The 25,791-nt window shown below is 38.4% G+C and overlaps 2 protein-coding genes across 4 annotated transcripts in view; both read right to left on the bottom strand.

The window, feature by feature from the left end:
• tanc1a (tetratricopeptide repeat, ankyrin repeat and coiled-coil containing 1a) overlaps nucleotides 1–6,435 on the bottom strand; it is a gene marked incomplete at its 3' end in the record, with an annotated part of 110,424 nt that extends 103,989 nt beyond the window's left edge. The window contains exon 1 of the mRNA XM_079840104.1: nucleotides 6,355–6,435. The remainder of the gene's footprint in view (nucleotides 1–6,354) is intronic.
• A 3,624-nt stretch (nucleotides 6,436–10,059) lies between these two features.
• The window catches only part of pkp4 (plakophilin 4), a 44,575-nt gene continuing 28,843 nt past the window's right edge, over nucleotides 10,060–25,791 (bottom strand). For 2 of the 3 annotated variants that reach the window (XM_079840090.1, XM_079840091.1), the window contains 12 exons: nucleotides 24,914–25,127; nucleotides 23,363–23,546; nucleotides 22,942–23,059; nucleotides 22,106–22,297; nucleotides 20,904–21,077; nucleotides 20,389–20,539; nucleotides 20,055–20,247; nucleotides 19,756–19,840; nucleotides 18,236–18,353; nucleotides 17,939–18,070; nucleotides 17,338–17,411; nucleotides 10,060–11,161 (listed from right to left, as the gene is read on the bottom strand). In XM_079840090.1, the coding sequence (XP_079696216.1) occupies nucleotides 10,922–11,161; nucleotides 17,338–17,411; nucleotides 17,939–18,070; nucleotides 18,236–18,353; nucleotides 19,756–19,840; nucleotides 20,055–20,247; nucleotides 20,389–20,539; nucleotides 20,904–21,077; nucleotides 22,106–22,297; nucleotides 22,942–23,059; nucleotides 23,363–23,546; nucleotides 24,914–25,127 (1,875 nt within the window). In that variant the 3' untranslated portion in view covers nucleotides 10,060–10,921. The remainder of the gene's footprint in view (nucleotides 11,162–17,337; nucleotides 17,412–17,938; nucleotides 18,071–18,235; nucleotides 18,354–19,755; nucleotides 19,841–20,054; nucleotides 20,248–20,388; nucleotides 20,540–20,903; nucleotides 21,078–22,105; nucleotides 22,298–22,941; nucleotides 23,060–23,362; nucleotides 23,547–24,913; nucleotides 25,128–25,791) is intronic. The other variant, XM_079840092.1, reaches the window with a different exon arrangement.

The following is a 25,791-nucleotide window of genomic DNA, read 5'->3' as shown; positions in this document are numbered from 1 at the left end:
TAAACAACCTCATGTCGTTTTGTTTAACTCCTAAACACAAATAAAGATATTCTTTATAAAACCTGAGATATTTCTGTCCCTCCATTTAAACTCCATTCCTCTCAAAATTAAAAGATACAATAAATGTCATAAAGGCATCGTAAAAATAATCAAAATCCAAGTCTTCTGAAGAGACAAAGTGGCTTTATGATGAACAGACGTTTAAATGATTGCGTGACGTGCAAAAACAACATCAGAGGGAGTAAATGCAGAATTAAAAATTTTGGATGAGCTAAACATTTACAGTTTGAGAGTGGTCATTTTGACACGCTTTCTAGTGATTAGAACTGTGACGGATTGCATTGATCATCTGAAGCGCACACGCTGGGACGGCACTTCTCAAAGTCAAAGCGCAAACATCATTTAAAGGGTTAGTTCACCCAAAAATGGAAAATTCTGTCATCATTTACTCAAAGCAGATAGAGCAACCATTAACTACCATAGTAGGGGAAAAAATACTATGGTAGTCAATGGTTGCTCTATCTGCTTGGTTACACACATTCTTCAAAATATCTTATTTTGTGTTCAGCAGAACAAAGAAACTCATGCAGGTTTGGAACAACTTGAGGGTGAGTAAATGATGACAGAATTTCAATTTTTTGGTGAACTATCCCTTTAAAGCAGCACTCCTTATAATGAAAGCGCAAACATCATTTAAATTACCAGATCACATTTCGTTTTAGTAGTATGATTATTCAAAGCATTAAAAAAACAAAAGAAAGTTTGCGGAGTTTGTGACATTACTACATTAAACGACTATATATAATGTTGAATATAATGTATAATGATGCAATGGGGGAATATGTGTGGGTCCTGATAATAATACAATAATATTTTAATAATAATAAAAAATAAAAATAAAAAAACCCCTTTATTTTGGCTTAAAATATCGCAATACATATCGTATCGTGAATTCATGATTGGGATTTATATCGAATCGTGACATGGGTGTATCGTTACACCCCTGATAGCCATACAACGCGCTTGTTTTTCTTAACGCAAACCAGTGAGACCTAACCCCAACCAAAGTGAATATGAGGCAGGAGGATGATGACAGTGAATAGAATTTTGTCTTATTCTATTATAAACTACTTTAAACCAGTGATGTGAGTACAGCTCTGTTATGTTTTTACTGTTGAAGACCTGTGAAATGTTATATGAGGAGGCTAATGTTCTATAATACCTCTATAGGCTAACTAAAATTATTTGTATTAATACTAGGGGTGCACCGACCGATATTAGGATCGGATATCGGCCGCGATACTGACAAAATAGCTGGATCGGGGATCGGAAAAATTAACAGATCCACAAGCCGATCCAGGTGTTTTTTCCGTCGCAGCAGAACCTACGTCATTCGTCAGCTTCACGTGTGTCGCATGCTAGAAGGGAGCGAGCCAGAGAGTCGGCTGTGTGGAGGAGATATTTCACGCTTGCCACGCCAACTAGTTCGTCGCTGTTTCGAGGGTATTACTGCAAAGTCAGGGTCTTTCCTGCATTGACATTTTTTTGACGGCCAAAGCCTAATTTGATGAGTTATTGTGATTTACGAGCGATGTAGAACAGATGCTGCGCTTGTGACTGAGTGACAGAGAGACCGATCTGAGAGCTCTTCCCCCGCGCGCGCTCTCTGGGTCTTCAAAATAATCAGTGTTCGCTCTCATATTTCACATATTAATCCAAATCAAAAGCTCGGAAGACCGAAACCATGTTGCACGTGACACATTCGGACAATTTTGTCCTTGAATTATCACTGGGTGTGAATTGCGCTCAAAAAACATTGACTCTTCTCTGACCAGCTGACATAAAGCATACTTTCAATAAGCGGGAGACAAATTATATCCAGTTATGAAGTGTTTTCTGTGTGTTGACATCTTTCGCGATGTTCTAACAGACGGGATTCGCACACAACGCGTCTGCTAATGTCCGATTCGTGACCTAATGACTCCTTTGAACCGAATCATTTTAACGACTGGCCAGAACAACTGATCTGTCCAACACTGAACTCATGAACTCAGTTTATTAATTTACTCAGAACGCAACTGAAATGAGAACACAAGTGTGCTTACCCATTTTAGCAAGAGTGGGTAGTAAGAATTATTTTTAATTATCAACAGTATTTCATCTTATTTCTGTTGACAATGTGTAGTAAAATAAATAGGCCTAGCCTACAATCATTTAATCTGGAGTGAGGTGAAACCAGAACAAAGTTGTTATTAGCTAGCTGAAAATTTTTATTAAATTGCATATGGTAGAAAATTAGACTATTTGTTAATTTGTAATGCTACTTTTTAATATTGATATGATTATATACCAAAACAATTATCTGTAGTGTAAAAAATGTTTGGTAACTGTCAGATTACTATTGTATGTTTGACCAATAGGCCTACACTGTTTTTTGTTTCCACTGCTACATTTTATTTATTTAAAGAAGTTAGATTACATTCTATTTTAGATTTGAATGCACAATTGTTTTTTAAATAAATAAGAATTCAACACCTTACATACATCTGTTATTTTGTCTTAGTTATGTTTAGTTAGTAAAGTCTGGTGCCTTTAGTCTCTTCAAGGAAGGTATAAGGTGGAAGATATACAGTTTATTATTAATTCAACAATATATCGGATCGGTATCGGGTATCGACAGATACACAAAGCCCAGGCATCGGTATCGGTATCGGGACTGAAAAAGTCGGATCGGTGCACCCCTAATTAATACATAAATAATTTTATGCACATATATATTGTTCGACGTCAAAGACACGGATGTTAAAGGCATAATGTTTGTCAAATTACATTTTATACAAAATTAAGTGTATATGTTAATTTTAATGAGATTTTTACAATAGGTCTTCAAGAGACGTAATTGTTGCAAGCATTTGGGCTGACAATTAATAAACACTTGTTGATATAAACTAGGGCTGCACAATATAACGAAATATCGCAAATGTACATATCGCGATATGCATATCGCAACGGCACGCAATATCTGAATGATTTTAATAGGCTACTTCAACATTGTGAAAAGTGTACGCTTTAGGTCAATGCATATAGCAGAGAATAGACTGGGCACACGACTGTTACTTATGTGACTTGATTGACGTTAAAAAGAGTTATTAAACGCATTAACTTGCGGAAAAACAACTCCTCTTGTGCTGTCTGACACACACACCGAAACGTGCGCACAAGCCGCCTCTCTGAAAGCATGTGATCCCTTCAGTTCCGTTTCCTGCCTTGTTACACACTCGAACTTTCAAATACACACAGTTTGTCTTGATGAGTATTCATGTAAACACAGTCGGTTATGCTTTAAGTGAACGATATAAGTTGGGGAAAGAATCCGAATGCGTGTCAATAGGATCTGTGCGTGCATTAGGTCGTAAAGTGACAGCCTGCTAATACAGAAAACCTGCCGCTGTCTGTCAAATAACAAAAGAAAAAGAGAAAATATCTCAGTGCTCTTGGCAGAATAACCTTTGTAGCCTTATTATGTATCAGTGTAATACACTGAATGTATATTTAATTCATGTGAAGACTACTGTTTTTAGTTCTTATTTTTAATAACAAAGATAAATAAAAATTATAAAAATAATAGTCCACCCCTAGTTCAGGCGTCTTTGTTTACCTGGATGTTCTTGATGTTATGTTTTAGGTTGATTTAACTATATATTAGCAAGTCAAGCAAAGAGTTTTTGGTATTTAAATATTGGCATTACATTTTTTGTTTGTTTACATTGATGTTAAAATTATATTGTCAGATTTGTGACATTCATTTTTGCTAAAACACTGCTGGTCACTTTCAGATGTTGTAGAAGTATGTGAAACACATAAACGGTATCATTCTCAGTTTTTACATATTTAAAAAAATATATGATTTAAATAGATTTCACACACTCAAGCAATATCGTATCGCATATCGAATATCGCATTATTTAACAAGGTATTGCATATCGCATTTTTCTTCAATATCGCACAGCCCTAATACAAACTATGATTTTTTTACTATAATTATCTGCTTGAGTAACTAAGGTATCGTTCTGACAAGTAGCCAACTAGGAGAAATCATTAGTCGTGCAACCCCTAGAAGACATAATGCATACATTGTAAAATATTATATGATCAATAAGTTGACAACGTTTTTACATTGCTTTAACTGGTCAAAATAAGTTAAGCTATTTTCAACTTTTTTAAGTTATGCAAGATTCAACTCGTTAGTTCAAAGGTGCAGTATGTAAATTTTAGCGGCGTCTAGTGGTGAGGTTGTGAATTGCAATCGCCCACTGCTCACCTCTCCCTGTCGAAGCACAGAGAAGCTACAGTGGCTGAAACAGGACAAAAATGTCGTAGGTATGTATATTATTATATTGCATTTCTGTCAATAGATCCTCAAATACTACACACTGCACCTTTAAATGTAATGTTAATGTAAGTTGAAATGACTTAAACATCCAAGTTAATTTTGCTTAATTTAAAGGCAGTACGTTTTTTACAGTGTATCCGACACAGTTAAGCAATGATCTTAAGGTCTTATTAAAAATGGCACAATTTTATCATAATACTTATAAAGTTCATACAAAATACATAGAGCAAATCAAGCTATCTTTGATTACATTCTTTTTTTTTTGTATCTTTCAGCATTGTAGAGTACAGAGTTTTTCGGTGTATTTTTCATTTTTTCCCCATAGGGATATTTTTTTAATTTTTGTTAAAGTGTCAATTTTGTTTGGAAAAAAAGAAGAAAGACAAATGGTACAAGAGAATACTGTTCTTAATGGCTCCCATGAAGCACTGCAAATGAAAATCGAATTATACTTTTTTTTAACCTTTTTAAAGTTGTTGATTCTACCTGTAGAAAGAGCAACTTCAATTCGTGGGAGAGGATTTTCACCAAGTTCTTTTAGCACGATTTGCTCGATCTGTACAGAATCATGGTTAATGTAGTTTTACTGTTAAACACGATATTTTAGTTGAAATAATGCAACAGATGAATTCGCCAAAAGCATATACCATCAATAAGAGGTTTATAAGTTATTGTTAAAACTCAATTTCCCTATGGAGAAAACGTTTTAATTGCGGAACCGGCTGTTGCACTCTGTTGTAAACAATGTTTTTATAGGCAACAATTATCCTAAATAAAGATGGCACATATTATTGCAAGCATCGTGACCTTTTCATAAAGCTGTTATGGAAACAGTGCAAGGAATGCTCACCGAAGAAGTACAAGATACTGAAGGAACCATAAGTATTAAGCTGCGGGATGAGGACAATATCTTCTTTCACGAAACATGCTCTTACCTTTGCAAAATTCAATATAATTTGATAGGGTTCAATGGATCGTGCAACAACAGATTCAGTGATCAGAACAATGGCAGCAAGCTTTAAAAAATGAAATCTTACTCTGCTTACCGCAAGTGATCTGATTACTTTCTGGCCGAGGGCAGCAATAACAGACGTCTACTGAACTGAAAACATTAACTAACTAACTGAATCAAGAGGCTTCAGGGTACAGTGTGGAAAAGAGACGTGAAATGTAAGGATTTAATGACAAACAGGCATGGAGGAAAGGCCACAGTCTTGGTTCAGCTGACCTTTACAAATGCAAGAACAAACACATTCCATTACTTTGTCAAATCTAGTATAACATGTGTGCATGCACACCTGTTCAGTGTCAGTTGGCTCATGACCCTGGCTGGAAAGTCTCAGGTACATCACATTAATTTTTTTCTCAAAATAAGCATGTGTAAAGAGGAAAAGAAACTTTCAAGTGGCTTTTCATGCTTCAAGTGTTGACTTAAAGGTCCAAAGTTCCTGACGGTAAGTATTTGCAACACAAAATATCCACATGTGATGCCTACCTCTTTTCCGTTCAGTGTACTGCAGTATTTTGAGGCTCAAAAGTCTGAGTCGCAAAAAAGCAGCTGTTAGTATGCAACACAGAAAATATCCACTTGCTTGGTTGACTAGTAAAATAAAGAACAGCAAACAAAAATGAATCAGGATAGCAAATTACTGAACTATTTTGTGTACAAATTATGTGTGTGTGCACGTGACAAAATAAACATCACAGCATGACAGACCACTCGAACACTGGTGTTGAGTTTGGAAAGGTAAACTTACTCTATCCAACAAAAGACGCTCATAAAATATTAAGAAACACAACTGGTAAGTAACATGCTCTGAAACGCGCACGTTTGCCATCAATTAACAACTGCAGTGTTTTTCCACAGACTTCACGCGACCAAAAAACTTGCAAAGGTTGTCAGATATTACTTTGTTCCGTGAACACAGATGTTTCAGAATTAAAGCGTGTAGCAAACTCACCTGTATTAAGAGGGATATCGCTCAGATTCTGCCTTACACACGCGTTTCTCGCTCAGTAAGTTAGTACTTCATAACTGAAGTGAGTGAGTGGAGTAGTACGTGAAGGAGCGCGTTCCACCAACTCCTCCCTCTTCTCTCAATCAGAAGAGCCAGCGCACTGAGCGCAGTGCACCTCCCACACGCCTCTTGAGTGGAGAACGTGAGAAAACTTTCTTTCCTTAGCGAATATCAGTATTTTTAAATAAATATAATTTCAGATGTGAAATCATGCCCCCATCCAATATCTCAAAATATTTTCACAAGATGACAATAATTATTATCATCAGAATTAATTGAACCGACTGAAAATTAATTTTATAAAATAATTTGAATACATTTTTATAATTGTAATACTTTGATTTGAGCAGTTTTCTTGTGAATATTTAAAACAATTTTTTAAATAATTTAATAGGATTTTCATATACGTCCTCTTTTTTATATCCCTTTAATGAACAATTACTTAAAACGTTAAGAAAAAAAGAGGATACATTAAAAAAATTCAGTGCAATGAGTCGAATGTAGTGCTCATTCAGTAAATGCACAATAATCCTCCAGGAAGGTTCCTCGTATTGCGTCGCTAGAGGCTTATGGAAAAACTCCTTTTCTCTAAATATTGAAGCCTTATTTTTAAAATGCAGTGCAGCTGCACAGCCAACATTATGCAAGCTATAAGCATGCTGGTTGGTTGGGCTGCGGGAACTGCACAAACCTATGGCGAGGCGGCATATCTGCGCAAGCGAACTCATCTCGTTTGGTGGTTCGGAGGAAGACCTCCATGATGACAGCCTGTCATTAGTGGCGTCTGAAGGCGAGGATTGGTCGGGCTCCGTTGATGAACCCGCCGCCCCACCTCAGACCGGCAAAGCTGACACCAGGACGAGCACAGACACCAAACTTATCTGCGTTCTCACCAGGGCTGTCGAAGAGCTCGGCCTCAACTGGTCAGCGCCAGCAGAGCCCATCTGAAGCCGCCCTGATGAATGGTTCCTGCCGGGGAGCCAACAGGCCCCTTGTCAGCGATCAGCACCGTTCTTCCCAGAAGTTCACAACGAACTTACGAAGTCCTGGTGAACTTACTCTGCCTGCTTACGCGCTTACGCACTTCCACCTTGGCAGCACTCTCTTAACATTAGACGACGTGGAGGAAAAGGACTACAAAAGGGCCCCTAGAGGAAGCAGTGGCCGCACATCTCTGCCCGCCCACCACCATTGGTTAGAAGGCCTAAGCAGCGCATCCATCAAAGCCGTGCAGGACTACTTTAGCTCTAGCCAGCCGGGCTTACGCCTCTTCCAGTCAAGCTGCCTCAGCCCTGCACTCTATGGCGTTCCTTAAGGTTTTCCAGGCGAAACTCCTCCGCTCTATGGATGAGTCTGGACCGGACCTGGCAGCCTTCTGCGACCTGCCCAGCACCCCAAAGACCACCCAACAAGCTATTGGAAGAAGCATGGCAAGCCTGTTAGTGCTTAAGTGCCATTTGTGGCTCAACTTGACAGAGATCAAGTACGCGGATGTTACAGACAACATGGCAGTGGTGTCCTACATAAACTGCCAGGGTGAACTCAGGTTTGGCAACCTGTACACCATGGCCAAGCGCCTCCTTCTGTGGGCACAAGCCAACCTGCGCTCGCTGAGAGTAGTGCATGTACCGGGCAAATTGAACCAGGGAGCAGACATGCTGTCTCTTGACAACGTACCCTCAAACGGTTCAGCTAATGTGGAGTGTTTTCGGGAGGGCAGAGGTGGACCTCTTTGCCTCAGAAGACAATTCTCATTGCCCAATATTCTTTTTAAAGAGCAGGGATGCGCTGGCCCACCAATGGCATAGCCTCCCTTTTATTCATTCCCTCCAGTCTCGATGCTCCCGCAGGCCATCGAACGGTTCAGGGAGAGCAAGTGTACAGTCCTCCTAATAGCCCCTCTTTGGTGGACCCAGATACGGTTCCCCAAGTTGATGAAGCTGCTCAAAGCTGCTCCTTGGCCGATACCCCTGATGAAGGACCTCCTTACTCTGACGAAAAGGACAATCTGGCACCCCCGTCTGGTCCTCCATTTATGGCCCCTCAACGGGCCAATTAAAGCCACTTTCGCTCAAGACCTGCTAGCCCTAGCTTTGGTCAAGCGAGTGGGCGACTTGCATTCACTCTCTGTGAATGTTTCCTGCCTTGAGTTTGGGCCTAACGACTCCAAAGTCATCCTCAAACCGAGACATGGTTATGTACCAAAGGTGCTCTCAACTCCGTTCAGAGCCCAGGTCATTTTACTGTCGGCTCTCCCCTTGTCGGAGGATGACAGAGAATTAAACATACTCTGCCCCGTCAGGGCTCTCAGGGTCTATGTAGAGTGTTCTGCCCAATTCAGGCAGTCAGAAAAGCTCTTTATATGCTTTGGTGGCCGCACCAAAGGGCTTCCGGTCACAAAGTAAAGATTATCACGTTGGATAGTAGACGCTATCTCTTTAGGCGGCGGGATGCTCCTCGATTGGTTCGTGCAGATATGCTGCCTCGACATAGGTTCGTGCAGCTTCCACAGCCCAACCAACCAGCATGCTTATAGCTTGCATAATGTTGGCTGTGCAGCTGCACTGCGTTTTAAAAATAAGGCTTCAATATGTAGAGAAAAGGAGTTTTCCCCTAAGCATCTAGCGACGCAATACTCGTTCCTGTTATTCTCAGGGAACCAAGGTTACAGTAACCGAGACGTTTTCACTTATGACATTAAATCGTCTTATCGATTTACTACTTGCTAAATTTAGTATACATAAATGTAAATTTAATTCTAATTTTAAAGTCAGAAGTTTAACAATACATAAAAACAATATTAAGTTTGAAAACTAAGAAAGCTGTAAAATGTTCATTTTTTGTAACATTTTAATGTTTTTAACTGTTTATTTTTATTTATTTATTTTATTGTTGTTTATCCTAATATTCCCTGACTGTTATATGAAAAAGTATCGTTTTTCACTTTAAAACATTTCGTCCTTTTAGATAAAACTTAATAAAAAAATAACTTAATGTTAACCCTCAAGTTAAATATCCTCACTGAGCAATGGCTAACTTAGCTCTTTATTTCTGTCCTGTTAGCTTCCATACTAATAATTGCCTTACTTTTGTGTTAATAACAAATCAAGTTATTAACAAAAAAGTACATGAGCTTGAACAACTCATGTCTGAAAGTCCGCTTTATGCTTTTATAGATATACTTTCCTTACATTACACCAAAAGTTTATATTATTTTAAAGTTATGAATAACAAAAATGGCTCTTATGTTTTCATGATACAGTGAAGCAGGAACTGGCCGCTAATACATCTGTGCCGACAGTTATAGCTCAACGGGGAACAAGGAAATAAATATACTGATAAGTACCAAACCACTTATCCACCCATAATATCTATTCTATCATATTTAGTGATACAAAATAGTTCTGCATTCATGTGCAGGATATTCGACTCTTTAGCGTCCCCGTGTGGCTATCGATGGAACATCTTTCTGCTAATGTGCACACCAATGACAAAAACCTGGGGAATTCTGAATTAAAATGTGATAAGCTGATGATAATGCTGTTGTGATAAATAGTTTCTTCCAAATGTAAGCTAGTGGAAATCTGAAATCGGTAAATTGGTGCTGTAGCTCTTTATGGTAGAGAAATAAACAACATAATCCAACATCAAATATTAAAAAAACAAATGTCATCTTTATTACATCTAAATATTCTGATAGTAATAACTTTTGCCTCCATAAGGTCTCTGACATATACACACAGTTCTACATAGCGATTTATCATGGCACAGTTTTTTTGTGCTTAGTAGCACAGATCACGGTTGTACAATAAACTGACGTAGTTGTGCAAGACTCCATGGAACATACATTAATCTTTACATTAAGTAGGCTACAGCAATGAGATCAGACAAAATGACGTTTTGTTTCCAATGCACAGAACATTATTAGTGTTTCTTGTTATCTTTTTTTCTTTTCTTTTCTTTACACTGCTATTATTTCTTTATTAGACTTTTCAGCCAATATGTAATTTAGTTACAACTTTTCATTTGGCTCAAAAACTGAGATGGTAATACATGCCATTAAAAAAAACGTGAAAAATTAAATCATAAAAAGATGGTTCAAGTTCTCAGTAAATCAGACCTTAAACACGTGTTGCTGTTTAAAAACAGCAGATACTGAAAAGTAAATCTTTGGCTCACACTCAATCCCGGGTCAAATTCAAGTTAATTTAATGGAGCATATAATCTGTCATCTATTCTCCCACACACACACGCTTTCCCACTCACACCTGCACACATACACATACACACACACACACACAAATAAAGATGAATGTCGGTGCACCGGACACACAATACACAAATTAAATTTGTCGAATGAAAATGAACCAGTCACTTCAAATGCAACAGCTTGTCCATACAACAGTCTTTGAATCCATTGATCCAGATATGTCTTTAGGAGTGACACGTCCTTGTAATATTCTATCTATGGCTACACGTTACATGAACAATTACGCACAAACGAACACGCCTACACCCATGAGTCAGGTGAGGCCGGATAGGGCTGAGTTCTGTATGAAGGCCTGCGTGTGGTGGAGTAGAAGTCCACGTAGTTGGTATTGGGTTTGAGCACCTGCCTCTCGCTCACCACGGGATAACGAACAGGCTCGTCCAGGTAGGCGTCCTCGTAGCCCATTGGAGACGACAGGTACATTCCAAAAGTGTCATAGGTGCTTTGATTTGCGTCCTCTGGGTAGTAGAGCCGGCCATGCTGAAAGGAGACAAAATGAGTGCCTTTTGTGTTAATCGTTTACATACAGGGCTTGACATTAACACCCAGCAACCCGCCAGCCACTTTGGCAAGTTGAATTAATACATTTTTAAATTGTAGTCTTTTAACAACCATCTGAAATAATAAACTAAGTGCAATGTAGTGTTGACAAAAATATAGATTTTTCGATACTGAAATATCTAATGCTTCCAATAATAATTTTCCACAGAATAGATACCAGCCGCGTTCTCGCTCTCATCTCTCCGACATCGAGTTGACACACAAAAGCCTCCCCTCACTCACTGCTGCCTCTCAGTACTAAATTGAGTTCTTTTTCGCGGATTATTGCGCTCAGATACACAAATAACATCATATAAAATGCCGGTCTTGGCAAGTATTCATGTAAACACAGACGGTTATGTTTTAAGTAGATGCTCCGATCAGCATTTTTGGGGCCGATCACCGATTACCGATCACCAAGATCATGATCTGCCGATTGCCGATCACTGCCGATCACAGAATGGCAGGGGAATGTCAATTTTTTTAATCTATAATCTTGCAGTTTGCACCATTTGTAGAATTGAAACTAACTCTAAATTAACGGAGTCAAGATCTTGAAGAACCACCAAGTGTTTATTTTAGAAAATGAGACAACTTAAGGCTACTGTAGGCCATCTTTCCCAAATAAATGTATATAATAAATGTATATAATTATCTCACCTAAATATTTGATCATGCAGTGCATTTTTGTTTTTAAAAACAATTTTTCAGGTAGGTCTAACATTAGTATTGAGGTAAGAAATACTAAAGACATTTAATAAGAAATCAAATGTAAATTAATATTGGTATTCCCTGAATAAATTAAATTAGATTAATCCTTACACTTAAGGTTCAAAAGTTAGTCATTCAAGAGCAGTGAGTGTCATAAAGGTTCATCAAACAACACAAGACAAAGAGAAACTCAGAGACAGCAGCAGTTTATTCGACAGCTGTCACTTTAAGAGCAAACACGGATACCGTTACAGTTGCACAAACGTTCACTCGCGAGTCACGACGGGGTTTACGTGCATACTCGTCAAGACAGTAATTTAGTACATACATTTGTGTGTATCTAACCATTTCAGCGCAATTTGTACTCGCAAGCTTTTTGTGAGATGGCCTGTGTGTGTGTGTGTGTGTGTGTGTGTGTGTGTGTGTGTGTGTGTGTGTGTGTCTCCAGACCGTGCGCGCGAGTGCTGAGTGGTTTGAACACTGGCAAGACTTAAAAATAAATGCAAATGATAAACTTTAGTGACGATGCGACACTGCCTCGATTGTGCAAAGTGGCAAATCCTGTGTCAACTGTGCAGCTCGATTTTAGTGCACATGCGATGCGCTGATGTGAAGCCATTTGAGCATTTTGAAAGGGAGAGAGAGAGCGCGCGCACGCGGTGATTCACGCGCGCTGTTTGTGAACGTACGTCCCACAGAACGTTTTCAAATGACTGCGTAAGTTATTTAATATAGAAATATGAATTGTACCTCACCTTCAGCATTATAATTATTTTACCCGCGCTGGAAAGAGAATGAGACGGTGTAAGTTAGCTGCATATCATGCCCTAGCTCTCACCGCAAAAGAATAAATGTGTTTTAATTCTGTCATACGCAGTGGGGGGCTGTCAGGGCCATCAGGGCCTTCTCTGCTGGCCCTGTCAAAATCAAAAATATATATTTTTTCATAATTAAATTAAATGAATGCATGTCTGAACGTGTCTAAATTCAATTACTGTCAATTTCAGTAAGTTACAATTATATTTCCAGAAAGAATGTGGTTATTTTTTGTGAGGCTGAGCTGTATTTTCATCATCTAAACGCATCACAGCTCTGTGGACCAGCACTAGTAGTATAACCTAGCCTTTGTTGAAGCTGCCATTTTCCATTTGATCATAACTTTGACTGACGTGGGTCAACAGCCAATCAAATTTTGATGTGTAGCAATAGAACGGCCCAGAGGCCCAGTGATGTGTCGGCGCTACCCCCCGCTGATGTCATCAGCCGTTAGAAGTTTTCGCGGGTTGTGAGCGATCGATGTGAAATAAGCTATGGCTGCAGATGATGGGCTGCGTTCTAATGAGCTTCGTGTGCATCCTGATGTCAAGCCGGTAGCTGACAAGCTGTGTTTTTTCTGTGTTTCTTTTGATGTTCTTGTTGGTATGTGTTTTTGTTTGTTTGTTTAAGAGTATTTGTGTCACTGAGTCGATTTTGATTCATTTCACCAGTTGCCTAAATGGTGACACGTGAGTGCAGTGGTATCAAATAGTAAAATTGCCTTTTTGTCTCGCGTGTCCTTATGTTGCTTGCCCCCTTCCCAACGAGCACTTTGAAAGCGGGGTTCGTAACAGTAGTGCATACAGTGCATGATTGTATTTTGTATGTATCGGTGTGTGTGGTGTTATGGCGGCAACGTGGGGTGTGTTGATCGTCATGGTACGCTACTGGTCATATGTTACATCTGCCCTCCTTTTACAGCATCAGCATTTTCATCCAACTTGTGGATGTCCTGGGGCCTCATTTATAAAACTTTGCGTAGGATTTGCGTCAGAAGTGGCGTACGGATGAAACATAGCGTGCGTACGCACAGAAATATTCGGATTTATAAAACCGTGCGCAGGCACATCCTACGCAGTTTTCCCTTAATAAATCACATTCAATTCTAAATGTAGCGCAGCTTTTGCGGCTTCATGTCACGCCCATAGTTAGATTCCCGCGGTGTTTTTTTTAGCCGCCCATTCCCGCCCGCAGCAAAATTCAAACCGCCCGCTCCCGCGAGATTTACGTTGGGTCCCGCGGGACCCGGCGGGACTCAATCCCAATGCAGCCCTCTACATAAAATGGCAATATTATTGCAGAACATATTTCACTTTTCTTTTTGCAAATATGTGTTAAATTGCATTTCTGTTGTAATTTTCGTTTGTTTTACACTGCAGATCGATCAAACGGGTGTTCGTGTTGGCTGTTAATTTTAAGACTTGCTTTGTGAAGTCTTCATGTTATTTATGAGAGGCAGTATAGCCATTTCTTTTACACAACGTTCTACAGCTTCACGTGTTTCTTCCATCTGCCGACGGTGTCGCCATTTCTCATTTCACCCGTTTTTGTGCGTACGCCTGGGTCAGAGCTTGCGTGATGGACCGCACATTTTCCCGCCAAGTTTGCTTTTAATAAATACCAATTATTGCGTAGAGAGCGGCTTACGCCTTCTTTTGTGCGTACGCACCGTTTATAAATGAGGCCCCTGGTAACTAAGATTCACTTAAAGTAGGAACTAAATTGATTTTTCAACTTGAGAACTATATACAGTCACAAAGAATTGTTCTTTGCACATAATCTGAATCAGTGTCACAGACCATAATAATGTCAGCATCACTTGGCCAATGAGTATAGTTTGGCCTCCACCTAATGCATCCTATAAACGTTGTCGTATGTCTTGCACACACCAATCTATTCATCTATCAATCTACTTTTCTTCATTAGTAGACCAATATCTGAGGTAAATTTGGTGAAAGGCTAAAATTTTCTCATGTTGACAACAAGTTAAGAAACAATATAAGGATTATGTGATTATAGTGCATATATTTAGCAAAATGCCCATTTCTATAGTTATTTTTCTAGTAATGAGTTTATGTGCATTGCATGTCTTTTCTGAGGTAAATTTGATGTTACATGACATTATTGTTCTTAAGCTGTTTCATACAAGCTCCTTCCAAGGTTGAAATGGTAATTGAGCAATCTGTCAGGCCACATTAAAGTGCGCCAAAACGACATTTATTGCTTGTATTTTGTGATAAAATTAGTTAAAGGTGAACGATGGATATTTTACTGCAAAAATCTTACAAAAACCAATAGGCCAGTGTTATATATTTCGTTCAGTTGAGTACTTAGAATATCCCAAATATTTCCAACTATTTGTAAATCGTGAGAAAATGCTATTTTAACCAAGGAAGCGGGACGTGTGAGCTATGCGTTTGAGGGAGTCGCCTGTCTATCTGCGTTACCCTCGGTTTTCGTTTTTATTTAGCAGAAACGCTGTACTCTCACTGCAGTGTGAACAAGTGTCATAGCAGCCGTCGAACGAACGTCATAACTTATTTTTCAACACACTCAGATATATCTAATACGATAAACAGAGTTGCGACTATGCCATAATAACAGTTCCATTCTTCAATCGCTCCTGCGGCCTTGCTCAGCTCCACAACACTCGGTCCCTCTCTGCTTCATACTACAGTAATGTTAATAATCGCATCCATGAATATGATTTCTACCTGAGTCCTATCCTGACTCTTTTCCACCGGCTGTGAGGCGAAGACCACATGTCCCAAGATTCTGCGCTCAAACGTGGCGTCATCAAACTACGCCTTTGTTTTGAACAGGCGACCTCTAGTGGACGGAAAAGTTACATAGTGTAGCTTTAATTCTTTAATAAAAATGAACAAACACGCTCTCCAAATAAGTTCAGGCAGTAACAGAAAACAGCACAGATTAAAAGATATTGAGAATAAAAATCCATATCAGTATCAATTAAAAACGAGAATTGTTAACGATTAGTTTGTGTCCACAGAGCGGATATATTTATCTGTTGTAGTGAAATATGAAATACACACTGCCTTCCTGCACTTTTACACTACTCGGATGTTCATTGACACGTCTCTGTCGTTTTCTATCTCTCTCATCCTGGCACAGCCGTCAGCGTTGTTGCTCAATAGAGATGAGGGCTTTGAAAAGACAAAGATATTTTTCGTTTTGACATGTGATTCTGACATGGAAAGCTGATCCTCGCTGTCCCTGTGAGAATTTTGGCATTCAAACTCCACTGCAACTTTGCTGCACGTCGTCTCATATTATTACGTCAACACAACAAAAGATGTGATGGGCTACTCATTTTTTATCATAACATGTACATTTTTATGGTGATCAGTGGCGATCTCATCAAAAATATCACTCACAAATGCGACCGTTTTAGTTGCAGACTGGCCCCTGAATGACATTTTGAAAATGAAATTGAATAAAAATATTTCATTAACTAAATTATTCCCTCTATTTCTTATATTTTGCTAGGTTGGTCAGAAGGAGATTATCTTAAACTGGTAATCAATTTAAATTACTTTTTGTAAACAGTAAACAACTACTAAAAACCTAATATTTGTAAAAAATATCAGCATTAAGGCCTATTCACACCAACATAAAAGTTATGCACACAAATTTGGTCCAATTTTCACGTACGATAAGTTTGTTAAGAAGGGCTGAATAAAAATTCATGTTCTCTCTCTGACAATAGGAGGCGCTTATAGAAAAGCAGAAATTACCCAGGTTACGGAAACTTTATTTGCACCATTTTCTCAGTGCAATAGAAAACAGATTAGAACACAACTCCAGTTGCATTGACGGCATCCAAATGTTTGCGTCGGTCTGAACAGACACATTAAAGTCGAATTAAATTCATTCAAATTAAAATGTTCATTACACTGAACACAGGCGCAATGATACTATGCAGAGATGCTTTTGAGCGAGATGCTAACGGTCTAATCAGATTCAATAATCTATGCTAAACTATGCTAAAAGTGCTACCGCCAGACCCAGAGATCGGCTGAATGGATTCGAAAACGGTAAAACTCAACTGTTTAACTCTAGGGAGTTGGAAAATGAGCCTATTTTCAAAAATAGTGGCGTGTTCCTTTAAGCTCAAAGCTAGTAACAGCTTGTAAAATATTAAATAAATAAATAACTTTTTTAATGCTTTTGTACAAAACATATTAATATTTATTTAGTTTGAGACGGCACAAGGCAATTTATTAGCACTTAGAATAAGAGATAAATATTTTAAATCTTACAAAAAAAATTTTTTTTTACCATAAATATTTAAAAACTATTTATATATGCTACCAGTTTCATACAATGGACCTGCATAGAGTGAGACATTAAACTCAGATGCTTGTTTTGTTTTATTTGTGGCCACAGTGAGGGATGGTCAAGAAAAAAAGCCAATGGATTATGTAAACTTCATCTGCTGGGATTAGATGCATTAAATCTACGTCAATGGTTATTATTTGCAGTGGGCATATGGCATCTGGGTTCAGCTGGCTTCAGATTCAGCTATTTCTTCCATTTTGTTCTGTGAGGGGATAAAGAGCTAAACTCACCTGTGATCTGCGGGAGTCCTCCGCTGAAGGAGAGGGATAGGAACTGATGAAATAGGCTGACTGCTTTCCAGACCCTAAACACATACAAACACAAATATCAAATCATGATTACTATAAAATAAATACTTGTCTATAATACCAGGTATAGTCATGACCATCCGTGTTATCTAATAATTTGATGTTTAAATGTGTTCTATTTATAAAAGTACAGTCTGTGGTGAAGGTCAATTTCTGTGAACCACAGTTAGGGCAGAGAGCAGGGCTGAGGGTTAGATGGGCGGAAACGATTCAACAGCCCAACAGACCTAATGAAGACCTCACTCACACTAAACCCACATTCTGAATCACAGACACATAATCAGACCCTCCAGGTTGAAGTACCACCAATCAATAAAGAGTAACTACGGAGGTCAAGTGCTCTTAAATGAATGACCATTACGGCTTCCGACCAGACAGAAAATTCAAATACATTTTGATGGAACATTATGAAAGCCTTTATTCTTTAAAATAATATGAAGTGTACACAGTAAGAATGTGGGTGTTTCTTAAAACAGGCCTTTTGCCTGTTAAGAAGTAGACAGAGAACATTAGGAAAGCTCACCTGTATATTGACTAGTGTTTCTGTTGGCGTCTCCATAGTAATTATGAAGTTGCATAGACGACTGGGTCCTCCGCTGATTTAAACGATGACCTCTTATACCTAACATGGCAGGGGAAGAGGTGGCACTGCCTCCTAAATGTGAAAAAATATATATATATTGATTGTAAATAAACCATATCAGTGTACAAAAAAAAGAAGAAAGAAAATATTATTATCAGCCTATATAAGTAAACGGCGAGTCATTTCTCTGTAGCTGTAGCTCTGTAGTTCCCTGCGGTTATGATGCAGTATTCCCACCTGATTGGATAACAGGTGACATCTGTACGTTGCTAGTTGGCAGAGTAGGTTGGGAACGGTATCGGTCTCGTTCCAATGTTGACACTGGGGTGATAAAGTGATTCTGGTTCCATCCATCCTGATAAAGCACAGAACACACAGGGCCTGTTTACAACTATTATTATTATCCATCTCAGGTAATCCAATAAGCAGGCACAGAGGTTTTTTTTCCTTTAATTTAATTACATTTTTGTTGATCGAATCGTCTTTCTCTTCTACGTTCCAAAATGTTATTGTAGTGCAATGGTTGATTTACAGGTACGATGATGCCTCTCGCAATTGTTCACTGCTTTCCACAAGGCATTAAAGGGTTAGTTCACCCAAAAATGAAAGCGTTATGAATCAGTGAGCCGAATGATGATTCGGATCGCGTGTCAAACCGCCAAACTGCTGAAATTTGGCAATTCAAACCGCTGATTCGACTCGCTGATTCATAACGCTTCAAAGCTTCATGAGGCCGTGTTTTGAAATCGTCATCACTATGTAAGTCGTTATTTAGGGTTTTTTTGCGCACAAAAACTATTGTCGCCGATTCATAAAGTTATTTTAGAACCACTGTAGTGAGATGGACTTTGTAACGACGTCTTTAGTACCTTTTAAGGGTCTTGAGAGTGTAACGTGCCATTGAGCCAATGGAGGCCTTTCAGAGCCATCAGATTTCAACTAAAATATCTTCATTTCTGTTCCGAAGATGAACGGAGGTCTGACGGGTGTCGAACGACATGAGGGTAAGTAATTAATGACAGAATTTTCATTTTTGGGTGAACTAACCCTTTAATGTATACATTACAAACTATATAAAGCATTTTCAACTTGCATTGCCTCCAAATGTGGTTTGAGTCATCAGATTAGAGCTTTTAAGACACTTTTGAAGCTACAAGTTCTGCATTTTCCTAATCAGTATTTTTGTCGCTTTCCAGTTAAATATCTAAAAATCTAGTAAATGTGTGTTGTTTGAAGGATATTTTTTTATTTTTTTACTGAAAAGCAAGACAGAAATACTGATTAGGAAATTTAAATGCAGTGTACACTTGCATTTGTAGGGGTGTAATGGTAAACGCATGTGTACTGAATTAATACAGGCTAAATCATGTGTGTATCATGCTAAGTCAGATGTGTGTATTGTTTAAAGCATTTGAAATGTGTTTTCCTCAGCGTGCAACTTACATCTTACGGTAAGGATTACGAGTCTACATTTAACTTAGCAGAACATAACTTGCATACATTGCACTCTCTTCCCCAAATTACAACATTTGCAGCAATACTGACAGAATTTTTTATAATTTAAAGACAGACATAGCTTGTTCAGTATACCACAGTTTAATTTAGTCAAACATGGACTGTTTTTCCCCATAGTACCAAAAACATACCAGACTTCAAAACCAAGGTACATAGCAAACCTCTAATTCATTACTATGCACTTTTGATCAGATCCTACAAAATCATGAGAACATCAGGGACCCTAACCACAGAACATGTACCTTTTTGTAGAAGGTGCGCAGATCTCTGTACTGCCACAGAGTGTTTAGCACCTGAGCTGCTGCCTTGACCACCTTCATGGAGTACCTGCAACAGAGAACAAGAGTTCAAACACTCCTGCAAGGGCAAGCAGGTCCAAAGAAAGCATAGAGGGTCTCTATATATATTAATTTGATCTATATTAAATGTACTATAAAAGCAATGGATTTTTATTTTTTGTTATGAAACGGTGCGCCAACGCCAATGCCAATGAACACATAAAACTGCCCTTTTCAACCAGCCTATAAAAAGAGGTATGTACCTCTCCCCACGTCCTCGGCTGATTGTAACCAGTTTGTCGATTCCGCCCGTCTGGGCGAGGGCACGGGCATTCTCCATATTCCTGCTGGTGACCTCGTGCAGGGCACAGCAGACCGCCGCCACCGTCTCATCCGACAGCAGGGAGGGCCCATTGCCAGGGAGACGGGTCACTAGGTCCCGCATGGCGTATTTTCCTTTCAAAGCAACCAAATTCAGCAAACATTTATTTTAGAAAATGCAATGCAGTTTATAATGGCCACATAAAACCGACGTATAATAAAAACGGAATGTAAGGCATTACACTGAGTTCATTGCAATACGTTTTAGTGACTGACCAATGAGCTCCTTGTTCCTGGCGTCCAGAGCCATGTTACGTAGAGCAGTGGCCACAGAGCAGACCACCCTGTCATTATCCATTCTTAGTAGCTCCACCAGAATGGGCAAACCCTTCTCTTTACGTACGGCAGCACGGATGTAGGCCGCAAACTGAATGGTGAGAGAGAGAGAGAGAGCAAAAAAGAAGGTTAACATTTCAAAGAAGGTTATCACCTTTCAGTGCATTAATTGCATTCAAATTTTGACATTTTAAAAACAGTAATGAAATCTAAACGTTTTTCTTAGTTTTGACTGAAAACTGTGTAAGGATGCTAAAAGGGACAGCAAATGAAGAAAATAAAATAAAACTGTTGCTGTATTAGAACCTTGAAGCTAGCTACATCTATTCAGTGTGTGTGTGTAGGACATATTCTTCATCCACCAGCCAATTATAGGCATTCATATAATTCAGCTCTATTCTGAGCACTGTGGCTGTATAATTCAGTTTATGGTATAGTGACCACAAGCAGCCTACCCTCCAGGTTCCAGCGGAAAGATTCTGCAGAGACCCAGCCGCCCCTTCCAGCGTGGCTGGGTTAGAGCTCTCTGCCAGCAGAGTGAGGTACGGCTTTACCACAGATGGATGCCACAGCATCTCTGCCCCCTTTGGACTTCCAGAAAATCCAGGAATAGGCCCCACACCATCCCACTGCATCATAGGATTTCAAAAATACAAATAGTGATAGGTTAGTTTCAGCTTCAAACTTATAGAAAAAAAGAAGAAAAAAGGGTTCTCTCACTTTTTGACCAATGAACTTCCTGTTTCCTGTTGTTCATTATTACCCGATTTAAATTTTATTTAAATAATTCCATTTATTTAATATTATGAATCATTTTGAAATAATAATATTATTAGGGATGCACTGAAATAAAAATTCTGGGCTAAAATCTAAAATTCTGATTGCACATTTTTTATTTCTTATTTTAAATGAGCTTTTTTGTATAATTGTATTAATAATATACTTTTTAAATAAAATTCAATATTTGAATGATACTGAATTTAAAAAATACAAGCCAATAAAATAAATAACCACACTTTTATTGAAAAGTAAACTAAAATTGGACAGAAAATATATTAATATTGAATCAATATATTATTTTTTAAGTATACTACTACATAGAAATTTCATGTCGGTGCGTTATTTGAGCGGACTTTCAGATGAGCGTCAGCGTTACATAGATATCGGTTGTGATTTCGAGCATTGAGCAGTGATATCGGCTAGAGCGAGAGTGAACCCTGAGCGCTGAACACTGAGGGGCGGGGCGGGGCAGGCCGGAATATATTTTCTGCCATTTTTCTTCCACCAAAAACCAGCCATTTTTGGCTGATCATTTTAGAGCTAATGAAAATTAGTTATAGAAATGTCCTTGGCTTTTCCGTGAAACATTTAATTTAATATATTTATTATTTTATTAATTTCCATGATTTCCAGGGCTAGAAATTTCCATTTTAAAATGTACTAATGTTCTCAGGTTTTAAATGACTGTGTGCTGAAAAACAATTCAGGTAAATGTACAGATTTTGGTGCCTGTATGAAACATTGTGCAAAGCTATATGCAAAGTGAATTTCCCTCCCCAACAACCCCTTATCATTCGATAATTATCAAGAGCACAGAAGCTATTTTAAGCTTTTCAGAACAAGTAATCCAAGCTTAGTTTATGTAGTGACAGATCACCTGCTGATCCTGCCAGGACCTCTTCTTCTTCTTCTTTCTGAGACCCCAGCAGCTGTAGTCGGCCTGCTTACTGGAGGTGTCTGGGCCCAAGAGCGTGTCCAGGTCCTGGGTTCCCATCAGCCGAGACGGAGGCATCTCCAACTCAAGACGGTATGACAGGTTCCTCAAAGTGCACACACAGTTTTCCACTATCTAAAAAAACACAGGAAAAGAGAAAAAGGGAAAGTCATATGATATGTTTAAGATACTTTTGTGGTAATATTTTGTAATTTTGGAGGTTGACAGCCCCAATCTTCATTATATTGAAAAGTGTCCAGAATATTCTTCAAAAATCACCTTTTGTGTTCCACATATAAGAGAAAGTGAAAAGGGTTCAATTAAATTAGTAAATGAAATAAATAAAAACAATAGCTAATTTTATAATTATATTTTATTAATGATTATTAGTAACTATTAACAAAAATGTTAAATAAATGTAATACAATAAAAAATATTTTTTCTTTTCCCGGCTGTTCCAGCAGATGGCATGCTATGACTAAGATTTTGTAAAGAAAGACCCCAAGCTGAACAACGCTGTGGTCCACCACTAGGGGCACTCAATACTATTTGGCCCTTCAAGGAGTGGCATGGAAAACATGTAACACCTTTTTATAAGCTACAAGAGCCTCTGCCAGTTCCCAGCTGTCATCGCATATACAGTCTGAAAATTAGTCAAATATCTGGCAAGAGTATATCAAACATGTTCCAAATATTAGCAACAATGCAATACAATGTTGTACATCAGAACTGGATGGTTTTAGATATATTCTGTAAGCGATCAGAAAAATATCTCTAACCTTGCTGTCATAATCGGAGGTGTTTACACAGGTTTTGATTATATAGAGGAGGGAATCAATCAGCCCTTCACAGCAACGCATCTGCCTTCTGGCCTCTTCTCCAGCTGAGCTCAGGTTCCTGAGACACACACACACACACACACACACACACACACACATCAGCATCATGTGGTCAACAATACAATGTTCATCTGATTTGGATGAATACAGTCATTGTCACAAAGAAATGTAAACAGTGATCATCTCTGAGGATAAAGAATGATACTGCTACCACCAGGGATATGCAAAACTATATATTTTCCAACTAGTCAGCAGGTTATCTGAACGACTATTGATTAATCGATCTCTACAGGAAGCCCTGTATAATTAGGCTGGTACACATGACCGGTCGTTTCTAAGGGGACATTTGCATAAGACTTACCTGAGGCATCCGGTGGTGTTCCTCAGCACCAAAGATGAGTGCAGTTTGAGTTTCTGGTCCTCTCGTTGAGGAGCCGCACCCCACCCAGAGTGAGGGATAATCACTGTGTTGGTAAGTGGCCCCAGAGCGTCCCGAGCGATCGTCATCTTAACAGAATCACATGATGACAGGTTCCACAAAACACCTTACAAGACAAGAACACAAAATGTAGTAGAATAACGTAAAATGCAATAGTATAGCATTTAAATAAGAAAGATTAGGAATGCCAATTAAATATAAAATGAATCTATTATACATTTAAATGACTTATAAATGACTTCCCTTACTATCCCTCTATGGACACATAGAATTAGCACTGGCTAGCAAAACACAAATGTATGCATGTCGGTCAAAAGTTCAGAATATTTTAGATTTCTTTTTAAAACTTTTTGAAAGAAATCCATCATGCTCACTATGTAAAACAGTAATTTTATGAAAAGAATGGCTTTCTTTTTTATTATACAGCTCTGGAAAAAATGTAAAGACCACTTAACATTGATTTTTGAATGTTATACATATATTCCTGTGATAGCAAACTGAATTTTCATTAGCCATTACTCTAGTGTCACATGCTCGTTCAGAAATCAAAACAGACATTATTTAATAATCACCTAGCATGAAATTTAGTTGTAATGTAGAGGCTTGTATGAAAAAAAAATACTATAAATAAATTTAAGTTGTTTAAATTAATTCATGTTTGAAAATTCAGTGAAATGTGACGATACAATAATGAACTGATTTGAATTTGTGATTTATCCGAATTAAATAATTTGAAAAATGTTTTGCTAATTACTTTTCTTAATTCTTTAACCAAATGCTTTAAATCCATTTAGCGATCAAGTTAAATCATGCCATTGAACAGTTTACAGTAGATGTGGGAGGAGATTTTTTTATTGTTTATTTAATTTTTAACTTTAGGGTTTGCATTGACAATAAAGTGAATGAGAATTTTCATTTTTAGGTGAACTAACAAGCATAATAAGCAATTAAAAACACACTTGATCATTTAACATAGCTCATTGGAACGATGAGAGACACATTCAGAGGTGTGCAGTAAAACTGTAAAGAGACAGTGGGAGTGCAACAAAAAATCCCGCAGACAGAGATCATTAACACAAAATAGTCTCTGGTTGCGAGTATGTGTGCATATAGAAGAGAGATCTGTCTTTGCTAAACAAACCTGCTGCCTGTTTGAGAAATGACAGTGAAAATAAACTCTCTGCATCTAGGAAACTGCTTGGGAGAGTAGAATTTCCCACCATCTATCTAGCGATAGTAGGATATCCAGCTTGGAGAGAATGTATGTGCGTGCAAGATTCTGTCAGCTCAGCTTTTAATCAAATACTTTGTCCCTCCACATTAATCACAGTTCCATTGACTGTAATCTCTGATCTGAGCTTCACAGCTCAAACTGATCTCACCACAGGAGCGAAAGAAAGCGAGTCAGAAAGAGCGAGCAAAAGAAAGACTCTCTTATGTCAGTCAGTCATGTGACCCCACACACCCACTCACCGGTAACGAGCTCTCGCACTTCAGTGTCTGGAGTTTTTCTCAACAGACGAACCAAAGCTGGGATTCCACCGGCATTCCTCACACACACTTTATTATCGTCGGTGGCTTTTCCATACACTAGGTTCCGGAGAGCTCCGCAGGCGTTCCGCTGAACTTCCAGGGTTTTGTGGTCAAGCAGATCCACCAGGTGCCGGATTCCCCCCAGTCGACACACCTGAAAACATACAGTAAGAGTGTGCAAGGTTTTATATGTGTGTGCACATTTAAGGTGTGCTGCTAATTAAAAGTAGAAACATTTTTCAGTTGCATACTAGTAATTTAACCATTTCTAAAACTGTAGTTTCATTCAACAAGAAATGTTAAAACCTTATATGTATCACATTGTTTGCACATGCAGCTTTGTAGCCGAGCAGACTTTTATTCATGTGAATCATTATATGAGCCGTCTTAACAAAATGATTCACTAAAATGAACCAATAATTCACTGGTTTGAGTTCATGCATAGAAGTCCCAGTGAGTAATTATAGGCGTTAAAATCATCTCTATGCTTTTGTCCTCCTAAACGCTTACTTTAGCAGACAAACACTACCGGTTTAAACTTTTGGGGTCGGTTTTGTTTGTGAAAGAAGTCTCTTATGCTCATTTATACATTTTAAAATGTAATTTACTCATGTGATGGCAAAGCTGAATTGTCAGCATCATTACTCCAGTCTTCAGTGTCACATGATCCTTCAGAAATCCTTCTGATATGCTCATTTGGTGTTCAAGAAACATTTATTATTACAGTTGAAAAAGAGTTGTGCTGCTTAATATTTTTTGTGGAAAAAATTTATTCATTTCAGGGCTTTTTTTTTATAGAAAGTTCAAAGAACAGCATG

This window comes from Gobio gobio (genome assembly GCF_949357685.1).
Source record: "Gobio gobio genome assembly, chromosome: 17".
Taxonomy (NCBI): Eukaryota; Metazoa; Chordata; class Actinopteri; order Cypriniformes; family Gobionidae; genus Gobio; species Gobio gobio.
Note: the sequence above shows the minus strand (reverse complement) of the source record. Positions and strands in the feature narration are given on the sequence as shown.